Here is a 19,456-nt window from a genome sequence, read left to right as displayed (position 1 = left end):
GCAGCGCTGCAGCTGCTGCTGGCCTTGTTTTCCCTTTAATTAGGGTCTTTCTGTCAAGGTCTAGACTGATTCACGTTCTGGGTGGAATACAGAGACTGTGTAGACCAGTTTGGGGACAGTTTCCCATCCACAGGCGTTTCTCTATTTAATCAGTATTTCTTTGGTATTTTTCAATGAAGGATTAAATTTTCTCATTTTAAGTACGCATGTTGTTTTGCATATTCTTGAATATCTAATGATTTAGGGGGAGAAGTATTCTCAATTTTTTTTCTCCTGGTTCTATTGTATAAAGGCATGAGTCATACTGATAGAGTTCACTTTTATCCATCCGTATTTCTAGACATCCATAATTTCTCAGATGTCTGTACGTTTCTCTGGCCCTATTTATGGACAGTATTATCATCTGTGAATTCTCTGGTCCTATTTATGGACACTATTATCATCTGTGAATTCTCTGGCCCTATTTATGGACACTATTATCATCTGTGAATACTGTTAATGTTGTAGATTGTTTATGCCCTGAGGAGTCTTTTTCCCTACCTCAAGGTGGACAGAGGTAAACCGAGAAGTTTGCATCCCAGCAGGGCACTGAGAATTCTAGCATCTCACCTTCTAGAGTGACATTTACTGAGAGGTTGCAACCAGCCTCTCTGTTACAGACTCACAAAATTAGTGAGCATCTCTCTCAGCCTCCAGGAGGAAGTTTTCCATGTTCAACACAGAATCACCGATGCTCTGAGTCTCATTTAGAGGTTTCCCGGAAGGTCGGGGAAGGTACCTTTTATTAGAAGGCTTCGTTGTGAATGACGTTTGTCAGGTGTCTTTCGAGGCTTGTTTGCTATCCTGCAAGAGTCTCCGTGCTCTGAGCTGTGGTGTGGGGGCTCCCAGGAGCCCCATCCTCCCGCCCGGGTGGTCCTGCCCCACCTCCATCTCGGGCTGGGCGTGTGTCCACAGCCCTGGGCAGGAGTGACGATGCTGACTTACAGAAAAAGCGGCCCCAGTTTTGGGCAGGCTCTTCCTCTCTCGGGTCAGCCTTTCGGGGGACGCCTGCTGTGAGCGGCCAGGGGGAGGCGGCCTGGGCGCAGCCCAAGGTCTGCTGCTGGCAGCGTGGGAGCAGCTGGGGGCCAACCTGCCACCCGAGCCGACTCCCACTCGACTGCCGTCCCCACGACTGACTGCGGCCGCAGGAGGCCCACAGAGAGGCGCCAGGCAGGCCCCTCCAGATCCCAGGAGCCCTGAGGTTTGGGGGGTCTCACTAGGCCCTGGTGGGTGAGTGTTACGCAGAGTAAATGACACTGACATTCAGGTGAAAAGCTACATTCCCTTCCTTGTTCATTGCTCAAGACGTATTTTCATTTTTATATTTTTCTGTGTCTGGTTTGATAATATTTTCTTTAGGATGTTTGCATTTATGTTCAAGAAGGTGATAGATAAGTTAATTTACTTTGTTACAACTTCCTTGCTGGGTTTTTGTGTCCAGCTTGGCTTGGGTTTATACAAGTTAAATGGTGTTCCTTTTTAGTTTTTCCTCAAAGACGGTGAATTTTTTTTTCTTGAAATATGTGGAATTCACTGATGAAGCTGTATAGCCCTAGAGTTTACTTTGTAAAAGAATTCTAACGGTGGATTCAGCTTTTAAAACAAATGTAATAATATTTGCATAAAAACGGTGATGAACAAGAGTAACCGGGTGGGTGTGGCTGTTCCAATAAAACTTTATTCACAAAAACAGGCCCTTGGCTACCCTGAGATTAGATCAATTTTCAACAGCTTTTTAAAAATAAAAATGCATTGAAAGATGTAAATATTCTCTGAAACACCATTTCAAAGAGCTGTAACTTCATTATCCATTCAAAATACATTCTTATTTCCACTGTGATTTTTAAAAAAATTTTTATGGTTTCTTATTCATTTATTTATTTAATTGGAGGCTAATTACTTTATAATATTGTGGTGGTTTTTGCCATCCATTGACATGAATCAGCCACGGGTGTACGTGTGTCCCCCATCCCAAAACCCCTCCCACCTCCCTCCCCATCCCACCCCTCAGGGTCGTCCCAGAGCACCGGCTTTGCGGGCCCTGTTTCATGTGTCAAACTTGGACTGGCGATCTGTTTCACATATGGTAACATACATGTTTCAGTGCTATTCTCTCAAATCATCCCACCCTCGCCTTCTCCCACAGAATCCAAAAGTCTGCTCTTTACATCAGTGTCTCTTTTGCTGCCTCACATACAGGATCATCATTACCATCTTTCTAAATTCCATATGTATGCGTTAGTATACTGTATTGGTGTTTTTCTTCCTGACTTACTTCACTCTGAATAATAGGCTCCAGTTTGATCCACCTCATTAGAACTGATTCAAATGTATTCTTTTTAATGGCTGAGTAATACTCCATTGTGTATATGTACCACAGCTTTCTTATCCATTCATCTGCTGATGGACATCTAGGTTGCTTCCATGTCCTGGCTATTATAAACAGTGCTGCGATAAACATTGGGGTACACGTGTCTCTTTCAATTCTGGTTTCCTCTGTGTGTATGTCCAGCAGTGGGATTGCTGGGTCATAAGGCAGTTCTATTTCCAGTTTTTTAAGGAATCTCCACACTGTTCTCCATAGTGGCTGTACTAGTTTGCATTCCCACCAACAGTGTAAGAGGGTTCCCTTTTCTCCACACCCTCTCCAGCATTTATTGCTTGTAGACTTTTGGATCGCAGCCATTCTGACTGGTGTGAAATGGTACCTCATAGTGGTTTTGATTTGCATTTCTCTGATAATGAGTGATGTTGAGCATCTTTTCATGTGTCTGTTAGCCATCTGTATGTCTTCTTTGGAGAAATGTCTGTTTAGTTCTTTGGCCCATTTTTTGGTTGGGTTGTTTATGTTCTGGTATACATAAGCTGCTTGTATGTTTTAGAGATTAGTTCTTTCTCAGTTGCTTCATTTGCTATTACTTTCTCCCATTCTGAAGGCTGTCTTTTCACCTAGCTTATAGTTTCCTTAGTTGTGCAAAACATTTTAAGTTTAATCAGGCCCCATCTGCTTATTTTTGCTTTTATTTGCATCACTCTGGGAAGTGGGTCATAGAGGACCCTGCTGCGATTTGTGTCCGAGAGCGTGATTCTTGCACCTTTGGCCTGTGGAGGTTTAGACGTTTATTAATTTCATTGAGAAGGAGCTTTGGTGTTCTCTTTAGATGCTCACTTTCCGCTGTAGAGAATGTGAGGACACAGTCCTCAGTGAATCACAACCAGTGAATCTGACCCTGTGAAAAAATTTCATATTGGAGTATTTTTAAAAATTTTTTATTTAGTCGCTAAGTCATGTCTGACTCGTTTGCGACCCCATGAACTGTAGCCCACCAGGCTCCTCTGTCCATGGGACTTTCCAGGCACAAATACTAGGGTGGGCTGCCATTTCCCTCTCCAGGTCCCTCCTGACCCGGGGTGGAGCCCACGTCTCGCGCGCTTGCAGGCAGAGTCTTGGCTGCTGAGCCCCCCGCGCAGCCCCAGGTTCAAGAGCAGCTGCCTCACGTGTTGTGTGTGTGTTAGGGAAACAGCAAAGTGCTTCGGTTTCCCATCTAGATCACTGAGAGATACTGGGTTATAGTTCCCTGAACAGCAGTCTCCGTTGGTTATCTACTGTATATACAGCAATGTTAGTGATATATAATGCTGTTTTGATCCGAGACATGTATTAAATATTCTGTTTTTATCTGCAGTGAAGGTCTTTTAGCAGGAATCTCAATCCCACTCAGTTATTGTAAGAGGAACTCACACCGCATTACCGTTTCTTTGTTCTCAGTGTGCAGTTCCTTCAGCAGGAAAAGCTCTGTGTTGACCACAGATCGGCGTCCACCGCCCTGCCCTCGGGCTCCGTGTGTCCCACTCTTTCTGCTCCAGCCTCACTCCCACCGGTGCTCAGCTGCCGGGGCCTGGTCGGTGCTGAGCCCCCCAGGGCCCCGGCCGGCGCTCAGCCCCCTGGGCCTGGCTGGGGCTCTGCAGGCCCTGGGACTGTCCTCTGGTCCTGGGCGGTGGACCAGACCCTGACGGCCTCGCCGAGCATCCTACCTGCCCTCTCCCTTCCCCCAGGTGCCAGGCTGTGTCCGAGGCCGTGCTGGCCAGAGCTCTGTGCAGGCCCCGGGGGGATGGGGTGGCTGTTCAGTGGTCTCCCATGACCTGTGCCGCCCACTGACCAGGCCCCGCTCAGCCTGGGGCACGTCTGACTCCACATGGAGGAGTCAACTTCTCTAGTTTATCCGGGATGACTTTCTGACTCATCCATTCTTCACTTGCTAAAAACATGTTTTATACAAATCCTATAAAAACTGATAAGGAAGAAATATTTTAAAAATCCCACGATTTTGTTGAACTGTGGTGTTGGAAGAGACTCCTGAGAGTCCCTTGGGCTGCAAGGAGATCCAACCAGTCCATCCTAAAGGAGATCAGTCCTGAATATTCATTAGAAGGACTGATGCTGAAGATGAAACTCCAATACTTTGGCCGCCTGATGTGAAGAACTGACTCCTTAGAAAAGATCCTGATGCTGGGAAAGATTGAGGGCAGGTGGAGAAGGGGACGACAGAGGATGAGATGGTTGGATGGCATCACGGACTCAATGGACATGAGTTTGGGTAGACTCCAGGAGTTGGCGATGGACAGGGAGGCCTGGTGTGCTGCAGCCCATGGGGTCGCAAAGAGTCAGACACGACTGAGCGACTGAACTGAACTGAATCAAAGCCTTGTTAGACGTGTGGGTGTGTGGTGAACACACAGCTTTTTTCAGACTCAGGCGCGTTTCGCCAGGGTCCCTGCTCTCTGCCCTCATGCCTCCCACCTCTGCTCTGTTTCAGACTAAAACTGGGATCGCCTTGTTGCACGACGAAGTGTCTGGCCACGCCTATGACGTCCGCCTGAAGCTGACGAAAGAGGTACTGACAATTCAGAAACAGGATGTCATCTGTGTTAGTGGCAGCGGTCCCAGTGCAAACGTAAGTGCCTCCGTGTCTGCAGCCCCAGGGCTTGTCTAGACCGTGTCACGCGGATCCGTGAGAGGGGCTCCCGGGGGTCCTGCGGGACATGGCCGGATGGACCTCAGCACTGTCCAGGTGCCCACGTTGCTGCAGAGCAAAGTACCTTTCCAAGTTCATATTGTTTGCTCTCTCGGTGGCTTTCTTAATTTCTTTATTAATATATTTTCCTTGAGGAGCTTTATATTAAAAACATCCCCAGACAGCACACCATGAGACTGAGCATATTCTCATGGGAAACTAGAAAGCTGTGATGAACAAGTTCGTCTCCTTCCTGAAGGAGTAAGAACTCCAGGGTTTCTGCCCGGAACCACAGGCAGAGAAAGTACAGCATGTGCTCTTCAGCGTCCACCTGTCCTTGCCTCCATGGATGCAAATAGAGTTTTCACATAAAGCTTGGTCCTTCTTGGCTTCAGTTATAAGTGAAATGTTCTTAAAGGTAAGAAACATGTATTGGATGTTTTAGAATATTGAATAAAGATTAGGAAATAATGGTTTTTCAAGTTTTATCTCCAAATTTAACTTGAGACTACTGCAGATGATGTATTAAATATATAACACGTTATATTTGAAGTTTCCTATTTTCCTCCCAGTGGGCTTAAGTGGCTATGGATACATTCTGGAAGAATTCTGGAAGTACCCCAAGGTCTGCCATCCCCAGGTGGGCTGGCTCTTCTAGGGGCGCTGGAGACCCCTTGTTTGTGGGATTTCTGAGTCCTTGTAACCTTTACCACAGAGATGATGTGGGCAGGATGCTTCCACCTGGTCTGTCCACAGTCCTGTGGTCAGTGTGCTGTCATCAGGGCGCGCCATGACCTTGCCTCCATGTCCTCACACGCATGTCTCCCCCTGGACGGCATCCTCCTCCTTCTGTCCTGGAGCCCAAGGCTGTCCCCCCACCCAGGTCCTGCCCCCGTTCTGGCTGCGGGCCTCGGTTGAGGGCATCCCCTGCACATCCAGGGTGGTGGAGCCTCACAATGAGGGTGGGAGACAGGACGCTCCCCCTGGATCCTCAGGCCCTGGTTCTGCATCTCAAAGACACCCCCCACCCTGCCCCATGGATCCTGCAAAGCCGCCTCCTCTAGCTCTTAGAAGAGTCCCTTGGAGCCAAGAGTGCCCCTCTCCAACAGGCGGGGCGGCCTCCTGCTCAGCTGCACAAGACCTTCCCTTTGCTGATTATCTTCTACGTGTTCTCAGGACCGTGGGTGGTGGGTGGAGAGGGAGCAGGAGGAAGCAGCCAGGTGGTTCTGTAACCACTGAAAAGCGTCACCTTTCGTAATGGTGAATTTGAAATCAGTAGAAAGTTTCAGATAAGTTATAGTAAAAACAGGTAACGTTTCTATACTATATTGTCCAGTTCAGTCGTGTCCGACTCTTTGCGACCCCATGGATTGCAGCTCACCAGGTCTCCCTGTCCATCACCAACTTCCAGAGTCCACTCAAACTCTTGTCCGTTGAGTTGGTGGTGCCATCCAACCTTCTCATCCTCTGGCATCCCCTTCTCCTCTTGCCTTCAATCTTTCCCAGCATCAGGGTCTTTTCACATGAGTCAGTTCTTCGCATCAGGTGGCCAAAGTATTGGAGTTTCAGCTTCAGCATCAGTCCTTCCAATGAACATTCAGGACTGATCTCCTTTAGAATGGACTGGTTGGATCTCCTTGCAGTCCAAGGGACTCTCAAGAGTCTTCTCCAACACCACAGTTCAAAAGCATCAATTCTTCAGCGCTCAGCCTTCTTCACAGTCCAACTCTCACATCCATACATGACCACTGGAAAAACCATAGCCATGACTAGATGGACCTTGGTCAGCAAAGTAATGTCTCTGCTTTTCAATATGCTGTCTAGGTTGGTCATAGCTTTTCTGTTTCCACTGTTTCCCCGTCTATTTTCCATAAAGTGATGGAACGAGATGCCATGATCTTCATTTTTTGAATGTTGAGTTCTAAACTAGCTTTTTCACTCTCCTCTTTCACTTTCATCAAGAGGCTCTTTGATCCCTCTTCACTTTCTGCCATAAGGGTGGTGTCATCTGCATGTCTGAGGTTATTGATATTTCTCCAGGCAATCTTGATTCCAGCTTGTGCTTCATCCAGCCCGGCATTTCTCATGATGTAGGCTGCACATAAGTTAAATAGCAGGGTGACAATATACAGCCTTGATGTACTCCTTCCCCAATTTGGAACCAGTCTGTTGTTTCATTTCTGGTTCTAACTGTTGCTTCTTGACCTGCATACAGATTCCTGTGTATTGTCCAAGAAAAATAAATTATGCTTTTTAGAATTCATTGTCAGATTCTCTGCCCAAGGTTACCTTCTTGATGAAAATTATTGGTTCCTTCATAAGAAAAGTGGGTGTATGTTCGTAAATTTATGTTTATGGTTTCAAGTGATTTATTGGTGCCTGAAGCTTGATGTTGGAATTGCCTGCTGTATATCAAAGGGTGGTTTCCGAGGTTATGTTGTCAGCCTCCTGGCTCCATCTTTACTGATCTCTGCTGCTTCCAGAGGAAGCCTCATTTGTAGGAAAGGAGTGAAATATTCTTGAATCGACGTGTGTATCTGGGCTGGGTAATTGTGAGGTGGACTCAGAGGACGTTTTTGGACCAAGAAGAACATGTTCAGCTCCTGAGATCAGAATGCCTTCTCTACACCAGACTCAGAATCCCACTGGAATTCAATCCCACTGATTGGAGAAACAGTTGAAACCTGTGTTCTTCACAAATAAAATAAAACTAAATCTAAAAATAAAACTAACTTTGACCTGAGAATTTATCATGTGTTTGGAGAATGAAAAAGACAACTTCCAGCAACAGTCATGGCTATTTCTACAGATCATGCAGCACCTCTGGGGGTGTCAGGACACAGTGATTCTCTTATGTTCATATTGCTGAGTGTTTCAATGTTAACCTCCAACAGGAAACCTGATGGAGAGCACTTATTTTCCATCATCTAAAATTACTCTGAGTTGCAGGAGAGGGAGATGGAATAATTATTCCCCAGCTGATCAGCAGCAGAAATGAGTGTGGATTTCACACCTCACTGAACCCTGAGTCCCTGTGTGGGTCCCAGGAGATGAAAAATGCATCACTGGATTTAACACACACTTACTGCGTCTCCCCGTCCGTGACTGATGCTGAAGCTCCAATACTTTGGTCACTTGATGGGCAGAACCAACTCTTAGGAAAAGACACTGATGCTGGGAAAGATCGAGGGCAGGAGGAGAAGCGGATGACAGAGGATGAGATGGTTGGATGGCCTCACCGACTCAATGGACATGAACTTGAATAAACTCTGGAAGATGGTGAAGGACAGGGAGGCCTGGTATGCTGCAGTCCCCGGGGTTGTAAAGAGTCGGACACGACTGAGCATCTGAACAACAACACCACCCATGTGAGGTCAGGCAGGGGTCGGCTTGTCACTGGGGCCGCAAGGCCTGTCAGAGTCTAAGGGCAGACACCCCACTCCTGCAGGGGTGGCTCACACTGGTGCTTTCAATTCCAAGGTCAGCTTTCTTAACAGAAATAATGCTGCTGACTGATCCTTACATTTCGAGCTCTGTTGTCAGTGGGAGGCTCATGCTTGCTTCACAACCAACAGGCTCTGTGACGAGCACTTGCTCACAAGTGAGACTGGAGGGGATCTGGTTCTCTTGGAACCTGACCTAGTTGCACTGAGCTTTACACCTTGGGTTGCACTTACACTCTTTATTGTCTGTTTGAGAAGACAGGATTAGGGAGTAGACCTCTATTAGTGTTCGTGAAACTGCTGAAAAAATAAGCACTGTATCTGTTCTGGGTGGATGTTCTTATCAGGAAAGAGGGAGAGAAAGCTGAGTTTACCCTTTTATAAAACCCACAGATTCTCAGACCTGCTGATTCAACATCAGAGTCTAGAATTGGCGATTTTATATTTCATTTGTATTCCTGTCTCTTCCAATCAACATGGCACTCCGAATAGTTAAATCTCTGGGTTTTCTGTCCTTTATCGAGCCCACAGAAATGGTATGGACCTAACAGAAGAGGTGGCAAGAATACACAGAAGAACTGTACAAAAAAGATCTTCACAACCCAGATAATCACGATGGTGTGATCACTCACCTAGAGCCAGACATCCTGGATTGTGAAGTCAAGTGGGCCTTAGAAAGCATCACTACGAACAAAGCTAGTGGAGGTGATGGAATTCCAGTTGAGCTATTTCAAATCCTGGAAGATGATGCTGTGAAAGTGCTGCACTCAATTTGCCAGCAAATTTGGAAAACTCAGCAGTGGCCACAGGACTGGAAAAGTTTTTATTCCAGTCCCAAAGAAAGGCAATGCCAAAGAATGGTCAAACTACCACACAATTGCACTCATCTCACATGCTAGTAAAGTAATGCTCAAAATTCTCCAAGCCAGGCTTCAGTAATACGTGAACCGTGAGCTTCCAGTTATTCAAGCTGATTTTAGAAAAGGCAGAGGAACCAGAGACCAAATGGCCAACATCCGCTGGATCATCGAAAAAGCAAGAGAGTTCTAGGAAAATATCTATTTCTGCCTTATTGACTATGCCAAAGCCTTTGACTGTTTGGATCACAGTAAACTGTGGAAAATTCTGAAAGAGATGGGAACACCAGACCACATGACCTGTCTCTTGAGAAACCTATATGCAGGTCAGGAAGCAACAGTTAGAACTGGACATGGAACAACAGACTGGTTCCAAATAAGAAAAGGAGTTATGTCAAGGCTGGATATTATCACCCTGCTTATTTAACTTCTATGCAGAGTACATCACGAGAAACTGTGGGCTGGAAAAAGCACAAGCTGGAATCAAGATTGCTGGGAGAAATATCAATAACCTCAGATATGCAGATGACACCACCCTTATGGCAGAAAGGGAGGAGGAACTAAAAAGCCTGTTGATGAAAGTGAAAGAGGAGAGTGAAAAAGTTGGCTTAAAGCTCAACATTCAGAAAACGAAGATCATGGCATCCGGTCCCATCACTTCATGGGAAATAGATGGGGAAACAGTGGAAACAGTGTCAGACTTTATTTTTCTGGGCTCCAAAATCACTGCAGGTGGTGATTGCAGCCATGAAATTAAAAGACGCTTACTCCTTGGAAGGAAAGTTATGGCCAACCTAGATAGCATGTTCAAAAGCAGAGACATTACTTTGCCAACTAGTCAAGGCTATGGTTTTTACAGTGGTCATGTATGGATGTGAGAGTTGTATTGTGAAGAAAGCTGAGCGCCAAAGAATTGATGCATTTGAACTGTGGTGTTGGAGAAGACTCTTGAGAGTCCCTTGGACTGCAAGGAGATCCAACCAGTCTATCCTAAAGGAGATCAGTCCTGGGTGTTCTTTGGAAGGACTGATGCTGAAACTGAAATTCCAGTACTTTGGCCACCTCATGCGAAGAGCTGACTCATTGGAAAAGACTCTGATGCTGGGAGGGATTGGGGGCAGGAGGAAAAGGGGACGACAGAGGGTGAGATGGCTGGGTGGCATCACCGACTGGATTCACATGAGTTTGGGTGAACTCCGGGAGTTGGTGATGGACAGGGAGACCTGGCGTGCTGCAGTTCATGGGGTCGCAAAGAGTCAGACACAACTGAGCGACTGAACTGACTGACTGGGTTTTCTAATTGTCTCCTAAAGAGAGAATGTGCTTTGCCATATGAAGAAGCTGGCTTGTTATGTTTCAGACTTTTTGTTTAGATTGCTTTATGTTTATGGTTGTGTCTGTCCATTTGACTTATTTTATTTTTCTAAATTGTAAGGTTACATTTGTGGCTTGAATGAATGCAGTGATGGAGTAAAAAGTAGTGACAGGAAGAAAGAATTGAAAAGATGTCTGTGTTGTATCTGGTACTTTAAGTCATCGCACATTTATGGCTGAAATGTATTTTAGAGAACTCCATACCTTCAGTTTGGGAAGAAACGGCAGAAGTTGTTGGTGAGCTCACAGGGTTCATTACAGGGTTGCGGCAGCACGCAGCTGCTGCTCTGCTGCCTGAGGATCTAGTGCTGCCTGTCACTTCTCAAGGTCGCACCCGGAGCAGTGAGAGGAGAGAAGGGCAGGCGGCGCGAGACACTGGCAATTCTGGCGACAGTTCACCGTGTGAGCCCAGCTGGACCAGTCCCTGGACTGGTGTTTGCTGCCCAGCTTGAGCTGGGCAATGCGGGCAGAGCGGACCTCAGGAGGAGGCCCTGGGCTGAGCCAGGGGAAACGACTGACCGTAGTCCGTCCACCCAGAGGGAGGAGGTCCCAAGTCACACGGGGAGAGAGTGAGCTTGAAGACAATGCCCCCCGCGAAAGAATTCTTGCCTGGCCAGCGTTGGCTTCTGAAGGAGGAGGGACAAAGCCAGGCAAACGCCCCTGAGGACACTCATCCCGACTGCCCCTCACTCGGGTCTCGTGCTGTGGTTCACGCTTCCCGTGCGGCCTGAAATCCTCCTGCTGAAAATGCAGTCAGGTGGTGTCAGGTTCAGGGGGCCCTGGTGCACGCAGGCCTGGTGCAGGCCTTCTGGAGGAACATGCACGCTCTCCACTGGGGCCTGAGAGGACTCCCAGTCCGGGTTCTCACCAGGGAAGAAAGCCATCGCGAGCGGAGGTGCAGAGGTGGGTCTGCAGAGACGTCGAGCTGTGAGAGCCAAGTGCATCACGTGAAGGGCGTGTGTTCATTGTGTCTGAAGACTAAACAGAAGGTTCTAACAGTCTGACAGAGGAAGGAGAGATTGTATACAGCGATCCAGCCTTTGTGAAACCAGCGAAAGCGAATAAAGAAAATAAATGAAATTGGAATCTCAGTGTACCAGTTAGATAACATCTGGAAACAAAAAGCCAGAGCTGCAAAGTAGATCTAAAGAAATCTCAGGAATGAAAACCATGAGCTGGAGAAGACAGGTGAGTGGTTAGGGGGCCCTGGCGCAGCAAGGGAGCTGGCGGTTGTAGTGATGGAGACGCAGAGGGCAGATGGGACACGGGAGCCAGGACCCGATGCCATCGAGCCCTGAGTTGGTGGAGGACATGGGTCTGGGACCCCCAAAGGCCCCAGGGGACACCTGCTCTCCCCGTCCATCCCCCGAAGGCCCTGGGGGACACCTGCTCTCCCCGCCCGTCCCCCGAAGGCCCTGGGGGACACCTGCTCTCCCCGTCCGTCCCCCGAAGGCCCTGGGGGACACCTGCTCTCCCCGTCCGTCCCCTGCTCCTCTGGCCCATGATGAGGGACCTCAGGCAGGTCCTGGGGGCGTCTGCTCCTGTCTCTCTTCTGGAATCACTTGTGTCCTGTGTGCTTGGCCTTCTTCACAGGTTTTGTCCCGCTCGTATCACAGATCTACAGAGTGATCAGAGAAATTAGAATCGGGCCCAGAACCTTTCTCTCTGTGTTCTGGGCACTTTGTATGCTGGCCCCGAGCCAACCTCAAGGCTTGTGATTGACTGGCTTACTTTGAGTTGGGAGAAACCCTGCTTGTGGCAATCGCCAGCTAGCCCTGTACACGTGCTGTTGAGGAGTCAGTCCTGTCTGAAGTCTGCGTGTCTTAGAAGGGCCTCCGCCCTTTTCCTTGGGTGGGTCATTTCCAGAATTGTTTCCACAGGCGAGGACTGGTGATAGTCGGGGGGGCCTGCGTGTAAATGCGTCCAAAAGACACAGAAGGGGTCCTGGAAAGCAGGGGTCGGTCCTGAGGGGGGACCTGGGTGCCGCCGGTGGGTGGAGGCGGGAGCTGAGGGTTTAACCGGGAGGCCAGTCTCACGCTCTCTGAGGAGGGCGGGCAGCGTTTTCGCAACAAGTGGAGGATGGATTGTCAGCGAGTTCTTAGGAATTTCCCAGCTGCCGGGACATCGGCGACTCTGACTCTTGTGGAATTCGCCCTGGTCCTGGCCCTCAGTACCGTGCATTCGCCCAGTAAATGTGTGTGGACTCAATCCATAGTCTTCTTCTCTTCAACAAGGACAGATTGGCTTTGAGAACATGAAAACCTTGAGATACTGAATGTGTGTGTGTGTGCTTAGTCATGTCCGACTCTTGCAACCCCATGGACTGTAGCCAGGCAGCCTCCTCTGTCCACAGATTCTCCAGGCAAGAACCCTGGAGTGGGTTGCCATTTCTTCCTCCAGGTGATCTTCCTGACTCAGGGATTGAACCTGCATCTCCTGCATTGTGGGCAGATTCTTTGCCACTGAGCCATCTGGGAAGCCCACAAAGAATGAATAGATGGGCCAAATTCATTATAAAAGTTTACACTGTGATTTAGCTTAAGGATAGAATAAATAATGGTTTATATGTGTTTGTGTGAGTGTGCATATAAGTGTGCAAATAAGACACAAAAATTTGTCTTTCAGTGAAACTTTAAGTAAGTAAAATCATAATAGCAAAGTGTTTTGCATAGTCTACTAAACATTTTATAATTTTTTCCTTTAATTATGTAATTTTTCAACATTTGAAAAGTAGTAAGCAGAACCCTAAGTAATTACCCCCATATTGGCCATATGCCAGCGTATTTGCTGTGAATCTCTCCAATTTTTACAGAAATTATCAAAGCAATGTGCATCCTTTTTATTATTCCCATTGCTACTTTTGGAGGTGAACACGCTTCCTACACCACTTCATCAATCCTTGGCCAACCCTGTTCACTGACAAATAGTCAGTTTAGACCAAACACACACCTTACATGTTGGAACACTTGAGAGGTGGCGTGACCGACTCGTCAGCCACGGCAGGGTTAGTCTTGGCTTCTCGTCAGCACTGGCAGCTTTAAATTGGGTCAGGACGTGAAATGGTCGATCGTTCACAAGTTAGCATCGATTACTTGACGACTGATCTGAAAATGGTGAGCTGTGCAGAGCAGCACGGTGTGCAGGCAGCCTCTTTGGGGGTCAGGGGAGATGACAGACTTTAGAAACGGAGGGCTGAGCATGCGCTCTGTAGCCTCCCCATCTGCTGCCTGGGAACGGGGCCTCCATCCCTCAGAGCCAGAACGGGGTGAGATGACCGACTTTACAGGAGCTCGGGGTGGATCTTAAACCAGCACGGTGTGGCTGTTTCTTACCAGGCCGTCTGTTTCCCTGTAGCTCTGCCAAGTGCAGGTTTGAAATGGTGCTGTTGCTGCAGTGATTAGGCAGCTCCCCTTTGGAAATATAAATGGCTACTGAAGTTTTTTAAAATTTTTAAATTCAAGGATAATTGCTTTACAGAATTATGTTGGTTTCTGCCAAACATCAGCATGAATCATCCATAGGTATACATATGTCCCCCATATGTCTGAAGTTTTAATAAAGAAGTTAATGTATACATTTTGCATTCACTTCCTGATTGTCCATTTTAACCTAAACTGGGCTTGTTTTCTACATTTTTTAAAGCACAGAACTGTTACGCTTCGCAGACAGCCTGTGGGCGGCCTGGGCCTGAGCATAAAGGTATGAATGCATTGCTTTTCCCCCGACACTTCCCTGTGAAGGTCCCCAATCCGACTTCACTGCACCCCTGTGCCTGTCTTCCAGGGCGGCGTGGAACACGGTGTCCCTGTGGTCATATCGAAGATATTCAGAGACCTCGCAGGTAAAAGCAGCCACATGACCGTGTGTGCATGGCCGCAGTTTGGAGTATAGAGCTCTGTTTTCAGCGGGAAGATAGCTGCTGTGTGTGTCGCCTGGCCATCCGCCTGCCGTCTTATTTCACAGCTGTCTGCGCTCTCATCCCCGATCCCACCAGCCCTTAAGAGAGATACTGACCCACAGTGTGGCATCACGTTGACCCCAGGAGACACAGACACGGCAGTGATTTCTCAGGAAAGACAGACCTCTGGTGGGTGCAGTGAAAGGAGGGTCAGTGTGACGAGGTTCGGGTGTAAAATCGCGTCACAGCCATGGGGCCAGGCAGGGAGGCCGCTGGCCGTGGTGCTGAAACGGCGATGATGGCTTTGGGAAGAGCTGCCTCTCCCGGGAGGTCAGAGTGTGTAGGGTTGAGGGTGAGGGCGAGTGAGTACTGGGCAGGTGGCTTTCCATCAAAGTGCATATTTTTCTGATAAACTCACTTCGTGGCACTTTCTAATCCAGCTCTTCTGGGCTCCTTTGCTCCCTGGGCCGCCCATCTGCCCTTTCTATAAGGTCCTTCCTGCAGGTCCAGGAGGTGATCCCGCCTGACCTCGGCAGACAGACACCTGGCCCTGAACGTGAAGCCCACGTTGTTGAGGGCCAGCCTGAGTGTTGAAGGGGATGAGGTCGAGGGCCAGGGTGTTGACAGGTCCTGGATGAGATTCCTGGACTCCTAGGCTGGGGGAACAAGTCACACTTTCCCCCAGGATGCTCAGACCTGGTCCACATCAGCAGGGGGCCTGCTGGCACAGCCTGGTGACCTCGGGCGTTATGCTTCCAGAGGTCTCACGGTCCTGTTTTCCTGCAGGGACTATTCATGGTGAGGTGAAGCCCCCATTGTGGCTTTGACATCAGTCGTGCAGAAAAGAGGTTTTAACAACACGTGTGTTCTGCATAAAGACTCTTTTGTACCAAAAGGACACTCAGGATGCAGCTTGACTGCAGTTTCCCCTCTTTCCAGCAGAGTCACAAAGCCCACCCTTAAAGTCTGCAGCAGGTGGATCGCACTTTGTGGGCATTAAGGGTCCTGAGCCCATAAAGCCGCCTGCCTTCTGCAGGGGATGGTTTTCCTGGAGAGCCCCCAGCCATTGTTAGGAGGGAAAAACAAGAGCCTGGCCCTCCTATGCTGCTCTTCTTGGCGACACAAAAGGATTCCAGTCTTATTAGGAAATATGGCTTTAATTATAACCATGAGGACCCAGGTCTCTGGGCCAAATGGCCGTTCTTTTTCAAGGTTTTCAAAGCACTTCAAAGAAGCATATACTTCTGTTGGACTGACATCCTTTTGTTGGATAAGGCAAGTGCTGAAATTATGCAGCTGAAGAGCTTGCAGGGCTCAGTGGCCCCTGTGTTTAGATCGAGGGTCTGCAAGGAGAATGAATCAAGTTGTTGCTGAACTCGGAGTGTATAGTCATTTCTGGGTGACCATAACCATCTGGCGGGCTGATTAATGATTGTGGGAATGATTGCTCAAATCTGCTTGTGAACATTCTTAGTTCTTTTTTGTAAGTAAATTTTTAAATTTGTGGGTATGAATATGTTTCAGAAAAGGATGAGAACAGGGCAATGAAAGGTTGTTGCTGAGCTGTGAAAGACACTGGGATTCTTGGCCCCTGGAGGAATTCAATCCGGGTCCAGTGACAAGGCTGATCGCTCAGAGCTTTCGTGTAATAAAGTTTCATTAAAGTATAAAAGAGATAGAGAAGGCTTCTGACATAGACGTCAGAAGGGGGCAGAAAGAGTGCCCCCTGCTCGTCTTTAGCTACTAGCAGGCTGCTAATTAGAAAAAGGAGATGTCTCAAAACTCAGAGCCCTCACGACTTGAAGAAACGCAGAGTCCGGGGTAAATACACAGTTCTTTAACATAGCTTACGACACACATTTCTGTAAGGAAAATGCGTTGGTTAGCTCAAGGTTTGAGAAAGTTCAATTCAGGTGGAGCCAGGTGTCGTCATGGCAGCACAGAATCTAAGAGAAACCTCCCTTTACTTTTGTAAAGAAGGAAAAGATCTAACACTTGTGGTTGGCTTCCTCCTGCCGTTTAAGAGAGAGAAACGTGTCTGCCACATGCGGCCTATTTGCTCCATTTGGAGACCCCTGGCCTTCCTGCCTGTTACCCTCTCAGGAATAAATTAAAATCAAAAAGATTGCTCAGCTCAGGAAGAGCATTTCCCTTCTCTGCAGAGGTGTGAATGGGCCAAGGCGGCCTGCAGGGTGACAGGATCACCTCCTCCGTGTCTGCGGGCCCCCTGGGTCCGGTCCCCTAGGCAGGGCCCGCATGTACAGACACGATTCTCCTGCAAAGGAGACTCTGCTGTCCAGCTCCAGGAAGCGTCCCAAGCATCTCAAACCCAGTGAGTCTCCCAACCAGGTCTTCCTTGCCTCCTGCACCTCTGGGTCCTGGGTCCCGCATCCCGCCCGCCCGGGCCTCCTCTCCATCCCCACATCCTGCCCCGGCCAGGCTGGGGAGCAGCCCCGCCCCACGCCAGGGCGCCCCTTCATCTGCTGTGACCGTCCCACCCACGCCCTCCTCTCTTCACTGTGGGTGTTCTACACCCTGCACTCCCGAATTAAATGCTCAGTGAGCTGAGATCTCGGACCCAGGATGGCCTCACCAAGTTCACACGTTCAGGGTTTGGCTCAGGACACGTGCGTCTTGCAGGCAGGGGGACCCTTGGCCGAGCTGCCGCGTGTGTCGGTGTCAGGAGGGTCCTCAATGTGCAGGAGCCCAGGCTCCGGGAAGTTGTCCACACACGTGAGGCAGGTGCACGAGACGCTGATAACCCGGTAACCTGCACCCCACCCAGCAGCCCACCGAGTTAGGGTTTCTCCTGGGGGTGATACCCTCAGGGGCAGGGCTGGGGACCCTCCAGCAGGGCTGTGCCTGGCTTGGTCCCCTCCCTGAGGAGGCAGGTTTGCAGTCACCCCAGAGGGGACCTGGAGCTGGAGGGCTTCTCTCCTGCTTCACGTGGGGACCAGAGGGGTCAGCATCCTGACGTCCACCTGGCGTTGCATCTAAGGATCGGGCAGCTGGAAACCGTTCGGTTCAGTTCAGCTCTGTCACTCAGTCTTGTCCAATTCTTTGTGACCCCATGAATCACAGCACGCCAGGCCTCCCTGTCCATCACCAACTCCTGGAGTTTACCCAAACTCATGTCCATTGAGTCGGTGATGCCATCCAACCATCTCATCTTCTGACGTCCCCGTCTCCTCTCACCTTCAATCTTTCAGTTTTTTCAAATGAGTCAGTTCTTCACATCAGGTGGCCAAAGTATTGGAGTTTCAGAGGTCAGAGCAGAATATAAAACCGTTTATTCAGTTATTCATCCTCAGACCTACCTGCCTGCTCTCGATGGCCGCCTTGTATGGATCAGACTCTTCTGGGCGTTCCGGGCAGACACTGCTCGTGTACACTTGTGTCCAGTGGGAGGAAACTGGCCGTCAGTGAACAGATCATAATACACGTTCAGACAGTGACCACTGCCCTGAAGAAAATTAAACGATGCTGGGGCGTGCCAAGCAGTGGACGGAGCATCTCTGTTGTTACAAGGTGGTCAGTGGAAATCTCTCCATGGATGATGCTTAAGCAAATATTTGAATCAAGCAGAGTAAGGTGTGAGCAGGCCCTGCCGGGCAGCATCCCACACTTGTAAAAGATGCAAGATGGAGGGTCGATGGCCCTGTTTGCTCAGAAACAGGGGGAGCCAGTTGGGGAGGGTAGCTGGGGAGGAGAGGAGGGATGGAAGGCTGGGGCAGGTCCTCAGCATCTTGTCCTGGAGAGGGACTTGGGTCTTGTTTATGAGTAAGGGGTTGAGGGGGCCAAGAGGGGTTGTTTGGGGGTGGTCCAAAGCAGGGTCAGAAGTTTTACATTAAAAACTGCTCAGGTTGCTGTCCAGAGAATGTACCAGTACCTGGGCAACGTTGGGGCACCACCCTGGAGCTGGGGGGGAAAGGTGCAGGGAGGTCACGTGACCAGTTGTGGCTTCACTGTCCTTGCCACGGGGTCAGGGTGGGGTGGGGGCTTCTCACGTTGGCCGGACATCGGCCCTGGGTATGTGGTCGTCACAGGTGCTTAGACACTGTGTCGCCACACTTTGCCTTCTGGCGGCACGGCCTCGAGATCTGTCAAACGGAGCTCGGAGCTCGGGGACACTGCGGAGCCTCCTGGGGTGTGAGGTCCCCCGAGGCCTTGTGTGCTGTTTTTCTCCAGCACATTCACCTGCGTTTGGTGTCTCCTTTCCATGAAGTGCTGCTGTCAGACAAGACCGGTGATGAGCTTCTAGCCGCACCTGTGAGATTTCTTTAATTAATGGATTTGGCTGATTCAGTGTGAAGCTTTCTCTTCCCCTTGGTCCTTGCCTCCCCTCTGGTTCTGTCTCCTCCATGTACACCGCAGCTCCTGCCTTGGCGTTCCTTCTGAGGCTGCGTGCCCTCTGTCCCCCGAGGAGTCCACGTACCAGGCTTCAGGAAGTGGGCGACCTCTTCAGGGAATGCCGCTGTTCACAGCCCATCCCAATGGTGTCTGTGGTCAAACTTTCTCGTAAAGTGAAGAGAATGTTTGTTTTTAAAAGCATATCACTGACCAGGGCTGCCCTGGTGGCTAAGACGGTGAAGTGTCTGCCTGCAATGCGGGAGACCCAGGTTCAGTCCCTGGGTTGGGAATATCCCCTGGAGAAGGAAATGGCAGCCCACTCCAGTATTCTTGCCTGGAAAGTCCCATGGATGGAGGAACCTGGTGGGCTACAGTCCATGGGATCGCAGAGAGTCAGACATGACTGAGCGACTTCACTTTATCAACCTTCCAGCCCTTCCATCTGCAGCTACTCTGATGGTGGTTCAGCCCCCTTTGTGG

The 19,456-nt window shown here is 49.3% G+C and overlaps 1 protein-coding gene across 1 annotated transcript in view; it reads left to right on the top strand.

Annotated features, from left to right (window-relative positions):
- The window catches only part of SNTG2 (syntrophin gamma 2), a 119,394-nt gene that overhangs the window by 39,220 nt on the left and 60,718 nt on the right, over window positions 1–19,456 (top strand). The window contains exons 2-4 of the mRNA XM_061426777.1: window positions 4,857–4,994; window positions 14,371–14,427; window positions 14,512–14,569. Coding sequence (XP_061282761.1) covers window positions 4,857–4,994; window positions 14,371–14,427; window positions 14,512–14,569 — 253 coding nt within the window. The remainder of the gene's footprint in view (window positions 1–4,856; window positions 4,995–14,370; window positions 14,428–14,511; window positions 14,570–19,456) is intronic.

This window comes from Bos javanicus, chromosome 8 (genome assembly GCF_032452875.1).
Source record: "Bos javanicus breed banteng chromosome 8, ARS-OSU_banteng_1.0, whole genome shotgun sequence".
Classification (NCBI taxonomy): Eukaryota; Metazoa; Chordata; class Mammalia; order Artiodactyla; family Bovidae; genus Bos; species Bos javanicus.
The sequence above is the reverse complement of the archived record's forward strand: the minus strand, read 5'-3'. Positions and strand labels throughout refer to the sequence as shown.